This window comes from Sceloporus occidentalis, unplaced genomic scaffold, assembly GCF_023333645.1.
Source record: "Sceloporus occidentalis isolate IW3139 unplaced genomic scaffold, rSceOcc1.0.p SCAF_7, whole genome shotgun sequence".
NCBI classification, from domain to species: domain Eukaryota; kingdom Metazoa; phylum Chordata; class Lepidosauria; order Squamata; family Phrynosomatidae; genus Sceloporus; species Sceloporus occidentalis.
Genome location: NW_028316987.1, coordinates 5,535,339 through 5,554,786, shown reverse-complemented (window position 1 = coordinate 5,554,786; position 19,448 = coordinate 5,535,339). Strand labels below are relative to the sequence as shown.

General features: G+C 40.9%; 1 protein-coding gene across 1 annotated transcript in view; it reads right to left on the bottom strand.

Moving 5' to 3' along the window:
* The window catches only part of LOC149309076 (src kinase-associated phosphoprotein 1-like), a 107,670-nt gene that overhangs the window by 41,206 nt on the left and 47,016 nt on the right, over positions 1 to 19,448 (bottom strand). The window contains exons 7-8 of the mRNA XM_089532054.1: positions 16,401 to 16,463; positions 8,891 to 9,003 (exon numbers count right to left, since the gene is read on the bottom strand). Of these exons, the coding sequence (XP_089388180.1) occupies positions 8,891 to 9,003; positions 16,401 to 16,463 (176 nt within the window). The remainder of the gene's footprint in view (positions 1 to 8,890; positions 9,004 to 16,400; positions 16,464 to 19,448) is intronic.

Genomic DNA, 19,448 nt, shown 5'->3' with positions numbered 1-19,448 from the left:
CATCAAAGATTAAGGAACAGTTCTTTTAAAAGATAAATGCAAAGACATCTGGTAATACTATGGCCAAGCCTGACTGCTAACAGTGGCAATGTCTGCTACAAGCCCTGTGTGTCCCTTAAAAGCACCTGAGGATGCAAGCTGGTTCAAGCTGTTGAGCATAACCACTGACTGCTCTGTTAATGGTGCCAGTGGGGAGCTCCAGAAGTGCATTACTGGTGGCACCAGAGGTATGTTGATAGCTCAGCATCTCCAGCTTTGCTGTGCTCAGAAAGACTGACCATGTTTTAATGTTGGAGCCACAGCATTAAAAAAAGACTGAATATTGTTGATTTTTTTAAAGTCCTGGAGCTTACATAGCACATGACATCCTGTCACAGACCTCAAGGCAACAGTCAAACATCTGCAGGCTACACCTATCCTGGGGCTGGTAATGTCAGCCTGGAATCATGGAGGCTGTGTCAGGCAGCAGTGCCAAGAGCTGTGAGATCAAGGCTAGGGTTTACGAGAGACAAGCTGGTTATGCACAAAGAGGAAAGTCACCTTTCACCTCACCCTTATGAGAGAGATGAATTAGCAGATGTCTAAGACTGAATGTTCTTTTTGCAGATTGAGGGTGAGTGAAGGTAAGCACAATACTTACTTGGGGCTGGCAGATGAAAACAGTTTTTTAAAAAGCCTTAAAAAGCAGTTGTACTGCTTTATACAGGAATGTGCACATCCTTTAAGTTTCATATTTGGGGCTGCACACATATTTTCAGCACACACTGGAAATCACTCTTTATTTTCTTCAGGTATGATGATTTTAGCCTTTATGGGCAGAAAAGGCATGCTTGAAATTAATGGGTGGAAAGTCTTTGAATGTTTTACTAGTTTGCAGTACAGATGCACTGAGAAATGGATGCTGCTACAAATTCCTGTGCACAAATGTTAAAGAGCTGTTTGGAAATAAGTCCCATATTGGACTCCGTGCAGAAAAGAAGGCTAAGGAAAGGCATTTGTAATGTGATGAGCATTCTACCCCAAAAGGTGAGTTTAACAGCATCACCCTCAACTAAAGGAAAAGCCACTTTGAAAAAAGCCACTCATGGCTGAAAATCTGCTTAGGCAAGAGGCTTTTGCCAATCCTCCAAACTCTGCCAGCAATGCCAAGGCCTGTAGCTGAGAGCCCTCTATATACAGTAAGGCTGAACTCCACCTGGCCTAGTAAATAGTTCTGGCAAATTTGAAAGCTTTCATCTTTCTATTACATTATGTCTACCCCTAACAAAGATATAACTCAACTGTACCGGCAATGTTTTTAAATTGTACTTTAAAAACGTAAAGTCTAAATGTGACTGACCAAACTATACTTTACAGGCAAATGTATGTAATAGTAGCCAAAAGATCCCCTTTCAACAGAAGAAGGAGCTTAGATTTTCAGTTTTAAGATGAAGGAAATGCTCAACACACCCAAATGTCTTCTGCCATAAAAGGAAGCCACATGGGAGATTATTACCTATTGATTTGAATGTTGGACTAAGACTCTAGAGACCAGGGTTCAATTCCCAGGTCCACCATGAAACCCACTGGGTGCCATTGGGCAGGTCACATGCTCTCAGCCTCAGGGGAAGGTAATGGCAAACCTCCTCTGAACAAATCTTGCCAAGTAAATCCCATGATAGGTTCACCTTAGGGTCACCCTATATTGGAAATGACTTCAAAAAACACACAACAACAATCACGCTATTGGATTATAGGATTTATAGTTTGTTTAGGCACTAGAGGTCTCTGGGCGAGAATTCTCAAGTCCTGATGAAACTACAAATCCCAGGATACCATTGGACAGAATAATGACAGCTAAAGTAATACCAAAGTGCTGTAATTGTGTACTGTGAAAAGGAACTGGGTTTGTTACTATGCAATGTGTAAATCTGGCCACTGGATGTCACTGGTGAAAAGATCTATACACCCAGAACCAGAGGTTTTCCAACAGAATGTGTATAGGATTCGAGGTTGTTTGATGAAATTTACATTTGACTTCATGGGGATTTCCTGGCAAAATCTGTTAAATAAATACATTTTAAAAATAAAAGTACATTTACATTTGACTATATTGAACACAATTTTGATTTTCACTGCTAGCTAGGAACTCTTGTTATATACTAGATGGGGAATGTCTATGATGTAGAAAAGTAAGAATCTATCTTCTGTTTAAAAATATGTTTAGAGTGAAAACTGAGGTTTATGCAGCCAGTTCCCCTTGCCCCAGTAGTAAGATTGGACAGGTCTTTCCTGCTGGTTTTTGAATCTCAGCCAACTACCCCCCCCCCCCCCAAATCCAAAATCACATCTCCCCATGGCTGATGCATGAAATGTCAGACAGGACCTTAGCAGCAGACGGCATGCATTCCAAATAACACCAGATGGATTTTTATATTAGCTACTATTTCATGTTCAAGGCATAGCGACCACACTGCTTAAAAAAAAAGGAGAGGGGAGAGAAGAAAAGGGGGGGGTGGTGACAAGAAAAAGAAAAAGCCAGCCTGCCTCTGCGGCACTGCCACACTGGCTTCTGTGAGATTAATTCCGCAAAATTAATTGGGACAAGATTGAAAAGGAAATTAAAATGCAGCTGAGTGAACAGGCTTTTCAAACACCTTTTTCTCTCTGTCTCCTGCTTTGCATCTGTCCCAACCCCCAATCCACCAAGGTTTATCAAGCATCAGTTTCCTGCACGATTATAGGTGAGTTCTGTTGGCATGCAAAGTAATTTATGAAAGGCAAACACTCAGGACCAACTGGTTACACGTGAGGAAGTTGTGATGGAGCTCTAATGTGGAGCCACTGAAGGGAGTTAAAACCAGGTCATGTTCTCACGTGGCAGAGGAAAGAAAGGAAGACAGACAGTGTATGCTACTTCGCATGAGAACCTGCATGTGGTAGGGGAAAGAAAGGCAGGCAGGTCTCACTAGACAGTGCATGCTACTTTGTATGAGGATCTGCATGTGGCAAGAGAAAGAAAGGCAGGCAGGCTTCACTAGACAGTGCATGCTACTTCGCATGAGGATTTGCATGTGCCAGGGGAAAGAAAGGCAGGCAGGTCTCACTAGACAGTGCATGCTACTTCGCATGAGGATTTGCATGTGCCAGGGGAAAGAAAGGCAGGCAGGTCTCACTAGACAGTGCATGCTACTTCGCATGAGGATCTGCATGTGCCAGGGGAAAGAAAGGCAATCAGGTCTCACTAGACAGTGCATGCTACTTCGTATGAGGATATGCATGTGGCAGGGGAAAGAAAGGCAGGCAGGCTTCACTAGACAGCGCATGCTATGTTGCATGAAGATCTGTCACAAATGATACCTGTTAGAGCACTAAATTCTACAGTCCTCCCTCCGTTTTCGCAGGGGATCCATTCCAGACTCACCCACCCACCTCCTAGAGAAAACAGAAAATAGCTCATATTTAAGCCCAATTGGCTTGAATGGAGGTGTGCCCCAGCTTGGCGTACAGGCACACACCATGGGCACGTGCCCTATTTTAACCCCCTCTGTCCACCTCCAGTGGGTAGTCAAGGGACACGGATCCCAAGTCTGCGAGAACAGAGGGAGGACAGTATAAACAAACTGGTGTTTTAAAACCTAGGCATAAGGCCTTTAAAATAATTATATTTGAACTGTGAAACATTAAAGGCACCACATCCTATCTGATCTTGGAAGCTAAGCAGGGCAGGATAGAAGGCCACCAATGAATACCAGATGCTTTGGATATATTTTAGAGGAAGGAACTAGCAAAATATCTGTTGCATATTCCTTGCCTAAGAAAACCCTATGATCGTCATGGACCATATGTCAAAAGGTGACTTGAAGGCACCTACACACATACACATTTTGAGGGGAAAACGATAATCTGGAATACACTGAATGATCTGGAAGAAATGCTAAGAGAAATCACAACAGTACTGAAGAAGCAATTAATGAAAATATTGGAAATAACATTTAAAAAAACCCTAAATTCCATGGATGACAGAAGACTAGAAAACTGAAATGTTCCATCTGTTTGTCAGTCACATTTCTAGTCCTTATGGTTGCAAAGATAATATGAGCAATATCTGCTTATGTCTGAGAAAATGAAGAGGGGAGCTATAAATGACCTCCCATGATTGAGGGAAGAAGGGCTTCATTGCTTTGCTTAGCTCCTTGAGTCTTCCTATGTGCAAAGAACAATAAAACTCCCAGAATTAAGCAAAATAAGAGAAACCATGCATGTCTGTATAATGTATAATATCACAGATTCAGGCTTTTATGACAGGATTTTTTTTAAAGCACAGAATCCACATGGCATTGTTAGTATTGGTAAATTGCATTAATAACTGGAAAGCCTTGCATATTTGTGAACTATTCCTCATCAGTAATGTCCTTCCCAAATTTTGTTGTTAACTGGCTCATGGTGACCTTGTGGATAAGACATCACCAAGACCACCTGTCCTCCATTGCTCTGCTTTGGTCCTGCAAGCTCAGGCCCATGATCTCCCTGATTGAGTCAATCCATCCAGCATGCGGTCTTCCTCTCTTTCTACTGTCTACCTTTCCTGGCATTATGATCTTTTCTAATGAATTATGCCTTCTCATGGTGTAGTCAAAGTATGACAGCCTCAATTTGATCATCATGGCTTCCAGGGAATGTTCAGGCCTCATCTGTTTTCGGACCCATTTGGTTGTCTTTTTGGGATCTTCAGGTATCCTCAGCACATTTCAAATTAGATGATTTTCTTCTTATTGGCTTTCTTCACTGTCCAACTCTCACATCCATACATGATGATGGGGAATACAATGGCTTGGGCAGTTCTAACTCTACTGCATTGTTGTGTATCTTTACTCTTTAGGATCCTGTCTAGTACTTTCATAGCTGCCTTTCCCATTCCTAGTCTTCTTCTGATTTCTTGACTGCAGTTTCCATTCTGATCAATGCTTGATCCAAGATACAAGAACTCCTTAACTATTTCAGTTTCCTCATTGAATTTATGTAGCTCCTCCATAGTCACTATTTTTGTTTTCTTCATATTCAGCATTAAACCTACCTTTGCACTTTCTCCTTTGACTTTCCTTAGTAATTTTTCCAAGTCTGCTAGTAGTATGGTACCATCCACTTATCTTAGATGGTTGATGTTCCTGTCTTCACTCTTCCTTCTTCTGAATCTAAACATCCTGTTGTATATTTTCTACATACAAGTTGAACAAATAGGGTGATAAATGCAGTCTTGCTAACCCCTTTGCCAATTGAGAACCATTCTGCTTGTCAATATTCTGTTCTAACAGTAGCCGCTTGTCCTGAGTACAAATTTCTCACCCTGACTTTCAGATGTGGTGGCACTCTCATGTGCACTAGAGCCTGGAAGAAGAGACTCCACCCTCCATAACTGTCATCTTCTGGCCTATGAGGGAGTTGACCAGGCAGGCCCAGCTCCATCAGGGCTAGCCTGAAGAAGAAGAGCCCTCCCTCCAGTCCATCTGCCTTGGTCCAGGCCTCAGAGGGAGAGAAGAATGCTGGACCTGATCCCCTCCCCCTATCACCATTCCCTTCTCCTTTTGTGTCATGTCTTTTTTTAGATTGTAAGCCTGAGGGCAGGGAACTGTCTATTATCCCTTCTGTTGTAAGCCGCCCAGATTCCCAGTGATTGGGCAGCATATAAATAAATCCTATTATTATTATTATTATTATTATTATTATTATTATTATCCACAGTTTTCCGTGATCTGCGCAGGCAAAAGCTTTGCTAAAGTCTATAAATCACATGCTGATTTCTTTTCTTTCCAAATTACCATTCCTATAATCACACCATCTGTAAATCACCAACAAGGCACTTAAGTGTGGGCTACTGGTAACCAGGCATTGGCACTTTACCATTTGTAGCAGCATGTGTTCCTAATGAAAACCTGGAGAACTCTTGGGTTATAAGGCTGCCATGTTGGTTACAGTCCTGGCATCCAGTCAGATGACCCTAAGGACCAATGGCAGATCATGAGGTCCTATAAAGTCCCAGCTTCAGAGCCCATTCCTGACAATTTATCTCTAATGTGAACAGATCACTGAAGTCCTTGCTCTTTCGTCATTGCCATGTATCCTTCCTCCTAGCTGCACACTCAGAGTCTCTGGGTCCTAAAACCAAGTGCCTGGAGCCGAACCCTTGCTTAGACCAATTCATTCATCCACATCTTTAGAAACTGAACAATTTATTCTTCTGCACATTTGAGTCAAAGAAAGCATTTTGTGTCACCATATTCCCTCTTCTTGCACACACACCCTGCCTCTACCTCACACCTGACCAAGCAGCTCAATTACCCTTGCAATTCCTGAATGATTTACACACATGCTCAGCCTATTACTGAGACCAGCAATACTGTGAAGAAAAAAGAGTTTCCAAAAACAACTTTCCGACTCCAGGTGGGAGATTAGAGGTCAGGATGAAAGAAAAGAAAGAAATCAGAATGAGGATAGTTTAATTCTTTTATAATTTCTGAGAATGTTTCCACATTCACTTGTGTGTCGTGGAGCCACTGTCTGTGCACAAATAGAATCCCTGCATGTTGCAGAGGTTTCTTGGAAGTGTTTTAGGACAGACACTTGTGTCATGGAAGAGGCTGGCCAGGTTGGTTGGCTAGTTCACTATTTCTCTCTATAAACTGGAATATGCCCTGAAGAAGCCTTCCCAACACACTGGACGTTATCAGACAAGGGAAACTGGAAGTATAATCCAATGGCAATCTGAACGCAATCATGGGGTTTCATGTTATTGCGTGAGAGGTGATCACACGCAGTTTCGGGCAATGGCAAGCTATTTTTGGGCAATGGGAAGTCAGTTAGAATGCAATTTGAATTCATGTAAATTCGCTGAACTAGCGAATTCACGTGAATGCGTTCTGGCCCTACTTTCTTTTCATTCAAAATTAAGACAAATTCCTCCCGTGTGATAAACTCCATTGTCTTTCATGCTGGATAGCCATTATGTAAGTTGCAGTGCAATACATCTGGAGGGCACCATGTAGGATCTGGATGCAAGCTACAGGAAGAGAGATTCCACCTAAATATTATGAGGAATGTCCTGACACTAAGAGCTGTTCAACAGTGGAACACACTCCCTCAGAGTGTGGTGGAGTCTCCTTCTTTGGAGGTCTTTAAACAGAGGCTGGATAACCATCTGTTGGGAATATTTTGATAGAAGGTTCCTGCATTGCAGGAGATTGGACTGGATGGCCCTTGTGATCTCTTCCAACTCTATGATTCTATAATCCTGTTCTAGAGCATGTTCTTCTTCCTTGGCATCCCTGATACACCCATTGATCATATTAAGTCCAAATGAAAGAGTTTTGCCTTTGGAGATTATCACATTGGGGGGAAAAGAGGGAAGAGAGACTAAATTGTGCCATTGCATGGAAGATTTTCCCACGATGTCGCACTTATCCCGGACTTCCTCTGTGAATAACCTGGCATGCTCCTGCAACAAACAATTCATGGGGAACTCCTGTGAATGGTTTCTTAATAGCATAATTGAAGAGAAATTGTGAGAGTGCAGAGGCAACTAGGGATACCCAGAATGCATTGTGGTGAAGGCAATCTGTTCTCATTACCAGGATTAGTTTCACTGTTCTTTTGAGGTGTGGGGCACAATTTCATCTAGACTGGATGAAAACAATGTGCTGAAGTAATAAATTTTATTTTGCTGTCTTTATTCTGTGCGGCCGGGGAAAATGATTTGCAGACATGCGCCGAAATGCCACATGCACAAAATAATATAAATAATATAATAATATAATATTTATTTATATCCCGCCTCTTCATTCCGGTATCTAGGCGGGTAACAACAGATCAATTACAGTGCACTAGCTATTCATTTACAGATGTGTGTGAAACGCAACTGTGATATTAAATGTTAATTGCACAAATGTGCACCTAGTGAAACTATCAAGTGCTATAGCACTAGCATTGCTTTTTATTTACATTGCCGCGATTATTGCTGAATTGGATGTGGTGTGATAATCTCCTTTGTTGATTGAGGTAAAAACTTCAAAGAATTAAGTCCCTGTTCAATGAATGCAGCCATGTGCAATCCTATGACAAAGAAAATACTTTAATTTTCTCTCTCTCTCTCTCTCTCTCTCACACACACATACACACACACTTTCATTCCTTGTATCCTGCAGCTGCAATGCAGGAATCGTTTAGTACAGTAGTTTTAAATTAAGAAAACACTAACAACATCATGAATACTTTTTCCTTTTCTGCCACAGCAATGACCTGCCATTGTGTAGTCGCAGCTGCATTCAGGATTTTAAATGCATCATATTTACCTACCCCATAGCAAAGCTAATAAGTGGGTGTGGGATGGACATCATTGTGTGAAAGCAGATTATTGCATTAAAAAATTATTAGAAGAATTGTCAGCAAAACAGTCAAATAAGCACAGGCCACCAGGTGAACAACAACAACAACAACAACTCCAAACTACAGATCCACTTCCCAACAACTTTGAAATATACCCTTAACATTAAGCAATTTTTTTCCCCTTGAAGAGGAGGAATTCCTGGGCCAAAACAATGCTTGGAAATATAGTAATAAAACTTCATTTATCATGGTTAATTCAATGAATTTTTCAGTGATTAGCTATTAGCGCCAACAGCACTAATTTTGAGCAACAGTTAGTGTTTCTTGTTATTTTAATTGTTGATTGGTCATTTTTAGAAATTTTTATTAAAGCTTTTTTAATTGAACAACTTAACTATTTCAAGAATACTCAAAGAATTAAACGACAAAGTAATTTCTTTGAACAATTTAATGTTCATACTTTAGTGATAGCACTAAAGCTTGCAAGTTCTGAGCCACAAGCTGTGATGGCAAAATGGCATTTCACACATACCTTGCTGATGATATATATTAAATCTCCGCGCTGGAAGGAGAGCTCATCTGGATGGCCACCACTACAGTCCCATAAACCTTGATAGTAATTTGCGTAACTTCTCATGAATCCTTCTATAACCAAACAGAAAGGGGAGAGAGGGACACAGTATATTAGGAAAATACTACATCAGAAGTTCTTAGATTTAGGTTGTCTCCAAGCAACATTCAAGTGATCCACACAATGTTATAAGACAGTTGAGAATATTGATACTTTGACCTGTGATTCATTCTCTCTTTACTATTCTCTCTTCTTCCCAAACCCAGGCAAACTTTCTATTGACCAACAGAACTTCTGTTCTGTCAGGGTTTAATTTCATCTTATTCATCCTCATCCAATTTCAAACCTAATGGCTGATCAAAGAGAAATGCTTACTGTATACCGGCTTACACTGACATAGGCGCAGTACAGACTGCCTGAAAATGGTGGTCTGCAGGTGCCCATTTTAACTCCAGAGGGATGCCGCAGCCACCAAACAGCGTGACGTCCCCCCGAAGTAAAAAGAACCCGGTATTTCTGGGTTCTTCTTGCGGCACCTGGATTATGTTGTGAGTGAGTGTGCCACTGGTGCACTCACGATGTAATGGACACACAGTGATGTGCAGACACTGTGCATCCCTTATGTAAAGATGGTGGTGACTTAGACAAGTGAGGAGTGTCAAGAGCTGCTGGACATTTGGCCCTCCAGGGCAGGTCCCCAAAGTCTGCATTCTTTACGGTTGTTGTTCTGTGCCTTCAAGTTGTTTCCAACTTATAGCAATCCTACCACAGGGTTTCCTTGGCAAAATCTGTTCCGAAGAGGGTTGCCTTTGCCTTCCTCTCAGGCTGAGTATGACTGGCCCAAGGTCACTCAGTGGGTTTCCATGGCCAAGTGCGAATTTGAAGCCTGGTCTCCAGAGTTGTAGCCTGATGCTGAAACAGCTACACAACATTGGATTAGAAACCATATTCTTTGGCAAGATTTCCACAGTTCTACAACCAGAATAAAAGGATACAGTTTTGCAGGTAGGTGCTCATTTTGCATAACTGATTTGATTTCTGCTATGCACTGGGAAGAGAACTACAGAACTATACAGACAGTGATGTAAGGTCTGTGGGGTCCGTTAATTAATGTTAAAAATAAAATCAACCAAACCTAATCTAATTACAAAATATATGGTGGCACTTAGTCTGGACCCCACCTTCCCAAAATCCTGGCTACATCCTTGATACAGAGCAAACCAAGAGCCAAAGCAGATATTGCTGAGTCTCATGGCTGTGCTGCTGAAAGAAGCAGCACGCATACTGAAGGTGAGGGCATCTCTCCCAAGAGCAGCCCAAAATCTGGCAGTTTCCAGTTGCTAGACATCATTGGCTAGTCTCTCCGAACTTGGCATTTGACAGTAACAAAAGAAGGTGTGTAACTTTTGGGCATGGGTCCCAAGTGTGAATGCTGATCTCTTCCTGACCCCCAACTCACATTTGGTTCTATAAAGCAGGGACAGGCAATCGTGTCAGCCTTCAAAACATGGCTGAACTTCCAGCACCCCTAGCTAGTATGGCCAATGGTGAAGAATGCTAGAAGTTTCAATTCAGCTACATCTGGGAGGGCCATATTTTGCCCACCCTTGCAGTAAAAGCACAGGTACAGCTTCTGGATTGATCCTAGTTGGGTCTTTCTAGTCAACCCTCTGCTTTATGCAAAATGCCTTATTTATTTTCCATGTGTAGTTTAATTCACACACCTGTATCCAATTACACCTTCTTGTCTTGAGGAAAAGACAATGGCAAACCTTCTCTGAATAAATGGTGCCAAGAAAGCCCTATGATAGGGTCACCATAAGGAAGAATTGACTTGAATGCACTCAACAGCAACCCACCATCATTTTTTAAAGTGACTGTGCCACTCTGGAACAGTTTTTAAAAATCTTTTTAAAACAGAAATCTGTTTGGTGAGGGAAAGAAGTTGAAATTGTGTTTGGCACAAGGTCCAGCCAATCAGGACTGTGGATAACTATAGTTAGGAAAGGGGATATAATTTCATTATTTTCAAAAGAGCTAACCCATCCTGTAGCTTCTGGTTTTTAAAAACTGGAGAAGAGATGAACAGTTCTCATGAATCCTGACCTGTCAAGAAGATGTCAGTGAATACACTTCCACAGCAGGGTTACTGCTAAGACGATGTATGCCTGTCTTCCCTTATTCAGCAGACACTATTCATAAGCTTTCACAGAACTTGGAAATAACACATTAAAGGAATCTCAGCTGTGAAGTTTCTTTTTTGGTTTAGCATAGGAAAAATGACAGTAATAATAAGAAAAAATGATTGAAATGATAATGCTGTTACTTTTTCTTTGCTTTGCTATAGTCATATTCACTCCTAAAACAATTCTGGTGGGGGGATTAGTATATTTTTTTACATGTTTGTATTTAAAAATATTAAAAGAAACTAACTCCCCCAGGGTATTGTTAATAAATTATTTAAAACTAATAATAGGAAATACTGAGTAGTGAATTGTTGTTTGTTGTGTGCCTTCAAGTCGTTTCCAACTTATGGCACCCTAAGGCAAGCCTATCATGGCAAGTTTCTTGGCAAGTTTCTTCAGAAGGGGCTTGACATAGCCATCCCCTGAATCTTGAGAGAGTGTTACTCGCTCATGGTCACCCAGGGGGTTTATATGGCCAAGACAAGAGTCAAACCCTGGTCTCCAGAGTCTTAGTCCAACACTCAAACCAGAGTCTTGGTCCAACACCATGCTAGTTCCAAGCTTCCTTTTCACATTCGATCTCTCATGAGAACTAGAAAACTGCCTCCAAAATTATTTATTTAATTATTTACTTTGTGTATTTATCTCCTCCAGCCCCTCTTCAGCCACAAAGGTTCGCTACACATTGTTAATTTGGCTGTTGTCTGCCGTCAGGTTTACAATCTAATGAAGATATGACACAAAAGGAAAAGGGGATGACAGTGTGGGAGTAGATCAAGTCCAGCAGATATTGCAGTTTTTCTCTCCCTCTGAGGCTACAGCAGTGGCATTGGTATGAATGGAGGGCCTTTCATCAGCTTCTGGATTTGGAATATCACATGTCTCACAGAATAATGAACTGTGCATCTCAGAATATCAAAATACATGTGTTAGTAATTTATTTTTTTCACAAGGGTGTCATAACGGCCGTTTCTGTAGTAGGATTTCTAGGACTATGTACTGGTGTCTTTGTGAGCAGGATGTGTTCCTTAGTTGCTCTCTGGTTCACAAGTTAGAGCAAACTAATTGCTACTACTGAAGTCTTAGCTGTGCTACAGGAAGAAAATAAGACAAGGGAGGGGAGATGGATGGACCTGTTTTGATTTGGGGATGAGGGACATCATGATCGGAAAATAAAGTTTGGATTAACATGGCCAGTTTTAGATTACCTAAATTTGCAAGGGGCATTTGTAGAAAGAGATCATGAGCAGGGAGAGTGCATATCCTGGCAACAGCACTTGAGAGAAAGTAGGTCTGCTTTTTTGTGAGATATTGAAAAGGGAACAAGGGCTGATATGCAAAACTGGAAAGAGAGAGCAAAGGAGCTCATGTAGAAAATTAAAAATTTGCTCAGGGCTCAAAAGTTGTGATCTAAAAAAGCATCAAGCATGGGATTCATCACTAGGCAACCATAAATGGGCAGATTCAGGAGTCACACCAGTTTTCCTCCCTTCTGTTTTGATTTTTAATTTCCCTACCCCTAGCTGCTGCTCAAATCTGTCTATGTGCTGAACAACTTGTAATTATTTGAAGCATTGCCCGGGAGGCTGTAGTTGGTTCCCTGTTCCCAGTTCTTATGTAATGTGGAACTACAAGAGCAGCCTGTATACAAACTTTACACAGCTTTTTATCTCAACATGAGCACTGTGCTATTTCAAATCTTATCTCCGCATCAGAGGAGTGAAGCACCACCCCCTACAAGATGCCCCACACTGTTTCCTAAATTTTCCTTTGTTGCTCAAAGTGTCATATCCCCTTTCGATTAGTGCCAGTACAGCCATCAGTAAAGGAACTAGTAGGTGTAACTCTAAATAAACGAGGAGATCACGATTTTGAATGGTTGGGAGCTCATTTTGGGAGTGCAGAGGTGTGTAAATTACATTTCCTTATTCAGGCTGTGAATGCAACTCTGTGCTGAAGGAACTAGAAGCCAGGAGCCTATTTTAGACTCATACTTTTCCTACAATATAACTGGATATTAAGCTTGCTTTCACACTAAGCTCCTTTAGAACTGTGAGGCATTAATTAATTCCTGTACAAACAGCTTCTGCAACCTTAATTGAAAGCTCCCTCCTAGCAGCTTTTTCTCTAATTGCTTTTTCTTCTGGGCAACCAGAGAATCAACAGAGGACTGAGACCTCTTTCACTTGAACAACCACTTTAACTACCATAGCTACATCCTGTGGAATCCTGGGAACTGTAATTTGGTGAGGCACTAGAGCACTCTGGAAGATAATTCTGAGTATCTCACAAAACTACAAATCCCAGGATTCTGTAGGATGGAGTCATGGCAGTATCAGAGTGCTACACCTGAACAGTGTGAAAGGGGCCATAATCACTCCGTTTCTGTTCACACAAGACACCCTTTTAGTTCCTGTTCCACAAGAGACTTAAACATGCCTAGGACGAAACTTGGGGCCCAGATGTTTTTACGAAACTGCTGTGACGAGGAACCTAACTTTATCAGGGTTCTGGCTCATGGGAGCTTTGTAACCACATTTAGTTCTCCGTTGTCACACATCCCACTTACATGCACATTCACACCCCATCCTGAGTGCTAAACCCCATGCAAACACACAAACTGACTTAAGGAGGGAGATTAACTATTGATTTCCATTCATCTATTTGCTTCACTTTTTTAAAATGGTGGAATAGCACTATTTTGCAATATAAAAACTGTATAATGATCAATAATTAAAGCCTCCCCTTGTGGAGAAGAAGAACCAACAAATTAAGGACCAATTAAAGAGCAGTAATCCTGCTGAGGAAGCAATCAGAGACAGAAGATGCAAGGAGGAAGCTTCTAATTAAAGGCAATAGCACTTTGCCAGTCCACACTAGACAGGTTGGCATTGCAACTGCATTTTAAGAGGGGGAGAAATGTTACAAAGCAAGTTTGCGGAGAGGGAATAGTAAAGAAAGGAACAGGTTTGCAGTGTGTTACTGGGACTCTTCAATAAAATGAAGCAAATAAGAAGGATGGCAATTCTAGACTAAGCAGCTATTGTGGAAGCAACTGAAGAGTTTAAAGGCTGGTTGAACTGAAGGTAAGAACTTCTCTCAAGATTCTTTTTGGGTGTTGTATCTAACAGGAGCTTCAGTGTTCCCCAAACTGTTGGTTTCTGTAAAATGATTAGTGATCTAGTTAAAGGACACACACCCCACCCCAAATTTGTGGCACAATGTTCCCTAATACATTTCTGTTGCTTTGCCATTTAAAAGAAAATGTAAGACTTGCTAAACTTCAGAAGCTAAACAATTAAAATCTACATCATGAACTAACCATGGTTAGGAGAGTGTTGGAGAGATAAAAAAAGAAACAAAAATCATTATAACAATTTGCTTGTGTAGTGTCCCTTTTTTCATTTAAGACAACATAAAGCAATAATAAAATGATATTAGAAAACATTAAAATAATTTTTAATAGTGATGGTAGTGGGGGGAAAAGAGTGGGGAAGGAACCCCAAGCTTATATAGGTGAATCCATCAGTGCAAGGTTTATTTTAAGAAGGATCTGTGTTTGAAGAACTATTTGCAGTGGTGACGTTTGGCCGCAGAACATAACAAAGCAGTCATACAAAGCAAACCAAGTCTGAGAGTATGAAAAGTACCACGTGAGGTTACATTTCTTTCCAACAGAATAAACCACACCCCACCTCCATATGTCTCAGAATAGGGCACGCATCCTCTTGTTCATAGAGGGTACCTTTTCTTATATCCTTTTGGCAGATTTGAGACACAGGGCCTAAACAGACAGGCCAAAATAAAGCTGCTTTGGGCCACTTAGGAAGTTTGCTGTTTGAATGATGCAAGTGTCTTAAGAGGCCATAAGCCACACTAAAGCCACGCACCAGTCCTAAGGACATGGCATGGCTTCTGGCCTCTTAAGATGCATGTGTCATTTAAACAGCATACCTCCAAAGTGACCCGAAGCAGCTTTATTTTGTCCTGTCTGTTCAGGCCCACAGTATCTGTTTTGGTATATATTAAGCTCAGCAATGGTGTGTCCCCACAAAGTCTTGTCCAGACTTCCCCAATGTCTTGGTACAGATATAGAAACTAAAATGATCTCTTCAGCCCCCACAAAGAGGATGGGGGTAGAAATACCATCTCCATGGCCTCTATTAACCACTTCATTTGTATGCTGCTGTTTCCTGTGCCGTGAGTATACAACGACACTCAGAACTACAGGAAGCTCAAAGCAGCTCCACCTAAGTGCTTCTTTCCTGAACAACTAGGTCTATAAGTTTTGGCATGGAGAAAAGCAGGTGGGAGGGTGGGGAGAGGGAAGGAGGAGAGAGGATAGGTGGGGACTGGTCTGGTCCAGGAAACAGGCTTTCCGTTCAGCTCCTAGATGGATTGAATTCTGAAGGAAAAGGCAAGGGTGGAGATGAAGGCTCCCTCCCCAGGCACACTGGAAGGGCAGGGTCCCTGTGAGCAGTGACTGAAAAGGCAACAGACCTTCCTTGCTGTCTTTTCCGTTTGGCACAGGCAGCTGTGACTCGTCTTCCACCCTATTGCTACTTTTGCAATGGTTAAGCATCCAACTCCAACTTTCCCTGCCCCTTCACTTTTCTTTTCTTGAGCACTTTGTCGTTTGCTTTTCTCACTCCCTGGTTGCTCTTTCCTCTCCCTACACGTCTGTTGCCTGAATTTTATGGGCCTGGCTCTTTCTCAAAGTCTTTTCAATACTTTCAAATCCAGAAAACATATCAAGGGGTAGCCATGTTGGCCATACAGCAAAATAACATCCTCAATCCACGAAAGGACTTTGTCTCCCAGAGCCCACATGGCCAAAGAGAGGAGTAGCCTCTGCCTGCACTGATATTCCTCCCGACTATCTTAGCTGACAACAACAAAACAACATCTTGACAAAATGTAGGCCTGTGACTTAAAACTGTCTTTTTTTCTCCTTATCCTATATGATTTTAACATCTTTACCACTTTTGCTTGATAAAGAAACCAGTGGAGTCTTGAATGCTTGCATGAAGTATTTTGTGCAGTTTTGGTTGGCCCAATAAAGGCATAGCTGTTTTCTGGATTGTGGATGTGTAAGATACCACTTTCCCCCCATGTTTTCAGTTCTACAACATGCTGATTTCCTGTGCTAAAATTAAAGAAAATGAAAGAAATCCTCCATCTATTCAGGTAGCTTAATTTGATGTGATGGTCAGGGAAAAGTGTCATCCCTAAATTTTTTGTTTAATCTAACATGATGGTAACTGCACTGTGTGCAGATCACTTACCTATCCTCTCTGTATTTTTGGCATCATCTTCATCAAAAGGAGGTGGGAAGTCAAGATCCTCATCTAAAGTGAAATAAGAAACAAAATAAATCTGATAAATCTAGCTAGTCAATCATACCTCATTATGATCAGGATTTCAGAGGCAAGACAAGTCTCAGAACTGACACAAATAAAAATACAAATATCTGGGTCTACGAATCTGAATTGAAAATAATGTAAGAAATTATTTAAATTTAAATAAATTTAAGAAATATTAAAGTAAATCATGCCATAGTTGCCCACTCCCATAGCTCCAAACTCATTTGGTCTCTCATTAAATAATACCAGGGCGTAATACGAACTGGAGCTCTGCCTGGGAATTTACAAAAAGATGCTATGAATACCTTCCTCCTTCTACTATACTATAGTACTTTTTAGAGTCAGACCTGGGGTGTTTGAAGCTTCTTGAGAAATGATTAACAAATGTTTCCAGGCACTGCCATTACTTCTCTCCATAATTTGTTAGCAAATCTTCCATTGCTGCTCACTGTTCCATCTTATATGGTCATGAGCTTTTTATGTATATTCTCATGCACACGCAAAGAGTTTGTCTTCATTTTAGATATAAATATGGGTGTGCAGGATTTTAAAAAAATCCTACAGCTACAGCAATGATGATGGATAGAGCAGAAGTGGACACTGCATGACAGGTGTGGGGAATGCTTGACCTTCCAGATGTGGCTGGACAGGAGTTCCCAGCAGTACTAGCCAACACAGCCAATGTTTGAGGGATGGAGTTGCAGCTCAACAGCATCTGGAGGACCCCACATTCCCCATCACTGGTGTATGGAGACAGCAATGTCGGGGGTAAGAAGAACCTCTATCCAGTTCTAAAGCCAAAATTGAACTATGTGATGAGGTGACATGACCATGCCACTCTGCACCTTAAAGGTGCCAGAAGGTTTCTACTGACATCATATCAGAAACAGTCCTTTCTCCTCAATTTTAATCCTTAAACAGCACATGCATTACCTCCAGATCAAAGAGTTTGCCTCGTCCCAGATGCTTTACAGAGATTCTCTATTTCACAGAGACACCACCGTATGTATGTGGTCAAACATTTGTTCCTTTGTAAAGGATTTAAAAAACAAAAAACAAAAATCTCCTATATCAGGGAGAGGAAATGTCTGGCCCTGCAGATGTTGTTGGATTATAACTCACACCATCCTTCACTTCTGACTATGCTGGTTAGTGCTTTCACAATCTCTATCCATGCCTTACATAATGCTTGATATTTCTCAGCCCTCTCCCCTGTCCCTGGAAGCTTATCTCAGCTTCAGGGTAAAGAGATTTCTATCAAGGAAGGGGCCTGGAAGAAAAAGGTTAAACCTGACCAGGCTGCCTTCCCACATTGCCATAGTAGATGAGGGCTACTAATAAGTATCCACTCAACAACAGGAGGTGCCAGTTATAGATCTCTGGCTAGTGAGGCCCTTGATGAATTTATACTTCTTAATGTGCTTATGTAAACAGAGGTTAAAATGACTGAGAAGCCTGCAACATCTTAGAGGTATTTCGTAATGCTGCAAAATTCTCATTTTAGATATAATGGGAAGCACGTCAGTAAAGACACTGACATGTGTAAATGGTAAAATACAGTATATACATCTGTATACATTTTGCCTGATCCACATGCCCAAGAAATTGTGATCAGGCAATTTTTTTTGGGCGCTATATCTATCTATATCTATTTATAGCTATATCACCAACACCTATGAGATCACCACATAAAAGACTCTTTAGACTATATCGAGGCCCATCTGTGTTTCCTTGCTTATAGATCTTTTGCAACATTTGAAGTGGTCCTAAAGTTGCATATACATTCCTCTTGTTCTTCACCACTTCACACACTCTCAATGAAGACAGCTATGATTCTGATGTGGCCAACATGCAAAGAAGTTTTTGCAATGGTTTCAAAGAACTAATATATCACAGTGGTTAACAGACTGGATTGTGAATCAGGCTTATTTTGGTTGCATTTTTTTCTCCTATGAACTCATTAGGGCTGGAGACAAGACAATACTTTTTAGGAAACCTGAAAGTGCTTTGACAGCAATTTCAATTTTTATGGTGTATGAACCTCTTAACCCTGGTAAAGAAGCCATATGCATTTTGAATTAAAAAAACAAAAGCAAAAAGTCTGCTGTCCCATGTCCACACTGTCACCAGCACAACTTCCCTGCAGTTATTCATGGATTTTTTTGGTACAGTGAAGGAGGAGCATATTAATTTTAAACCTTTCTTTCTTTCTTTCTTTCTTTCTTTCTTTCTTTCTGACATTTCTTTATTGCTTCTTGACCCACCAGGGTTCCCAAGGTGATCTCATCACATGTCTTATATAAATTAATGCATATACACATGGTATAGGTCACCGGATGCACATAGGGACAGTGCAGACAGAAAGCTGATTTAGCATTTGACTTGCCAGACTGAATGTGGGCAGACAGGATAAGTCATGAAGCTGGATTTACTTTGTAGATGATGACCCCACTGTGATTATTATTATGAGTGATTTCTCTTCACTTTCACCTTCCTTCATCTCTTAAGACTCTGTCCCTATTGTTAATATAATTATTTATCTACCTTACCAGATTATTGTAAGGAGTGACCAAGATAATGTATGTGAAACACTCTGAATCATCTAAAGTGCTATATAGATATTGCTGTTGCAGATGATGAACTTATTAAATGTCTAATATTTGCTAAGCTATTTACAGAGATTTTTGAAAAACGTGTCTCTGATGATAGGCTTGCAATCCAACAAAATGATACAAAAGAGAAAAAAAAGAGGTGTGGAGGGAATTAAAAAACATGGAAATTTAAGTACAAATTCAGGGGGTTATATAATTGAACTTATACTGATAAACCAGAAGTGGATAGTTCAGGGAGGAGCAAAATGGCAGCTGCACACATCCAAGTTGAAGGAGCAGGCCCTGCTGTCCTATCTCTCTTTCTACATAGATAATAATGTCGTATTATCATTTCTACTACCATTACACACACAACTTG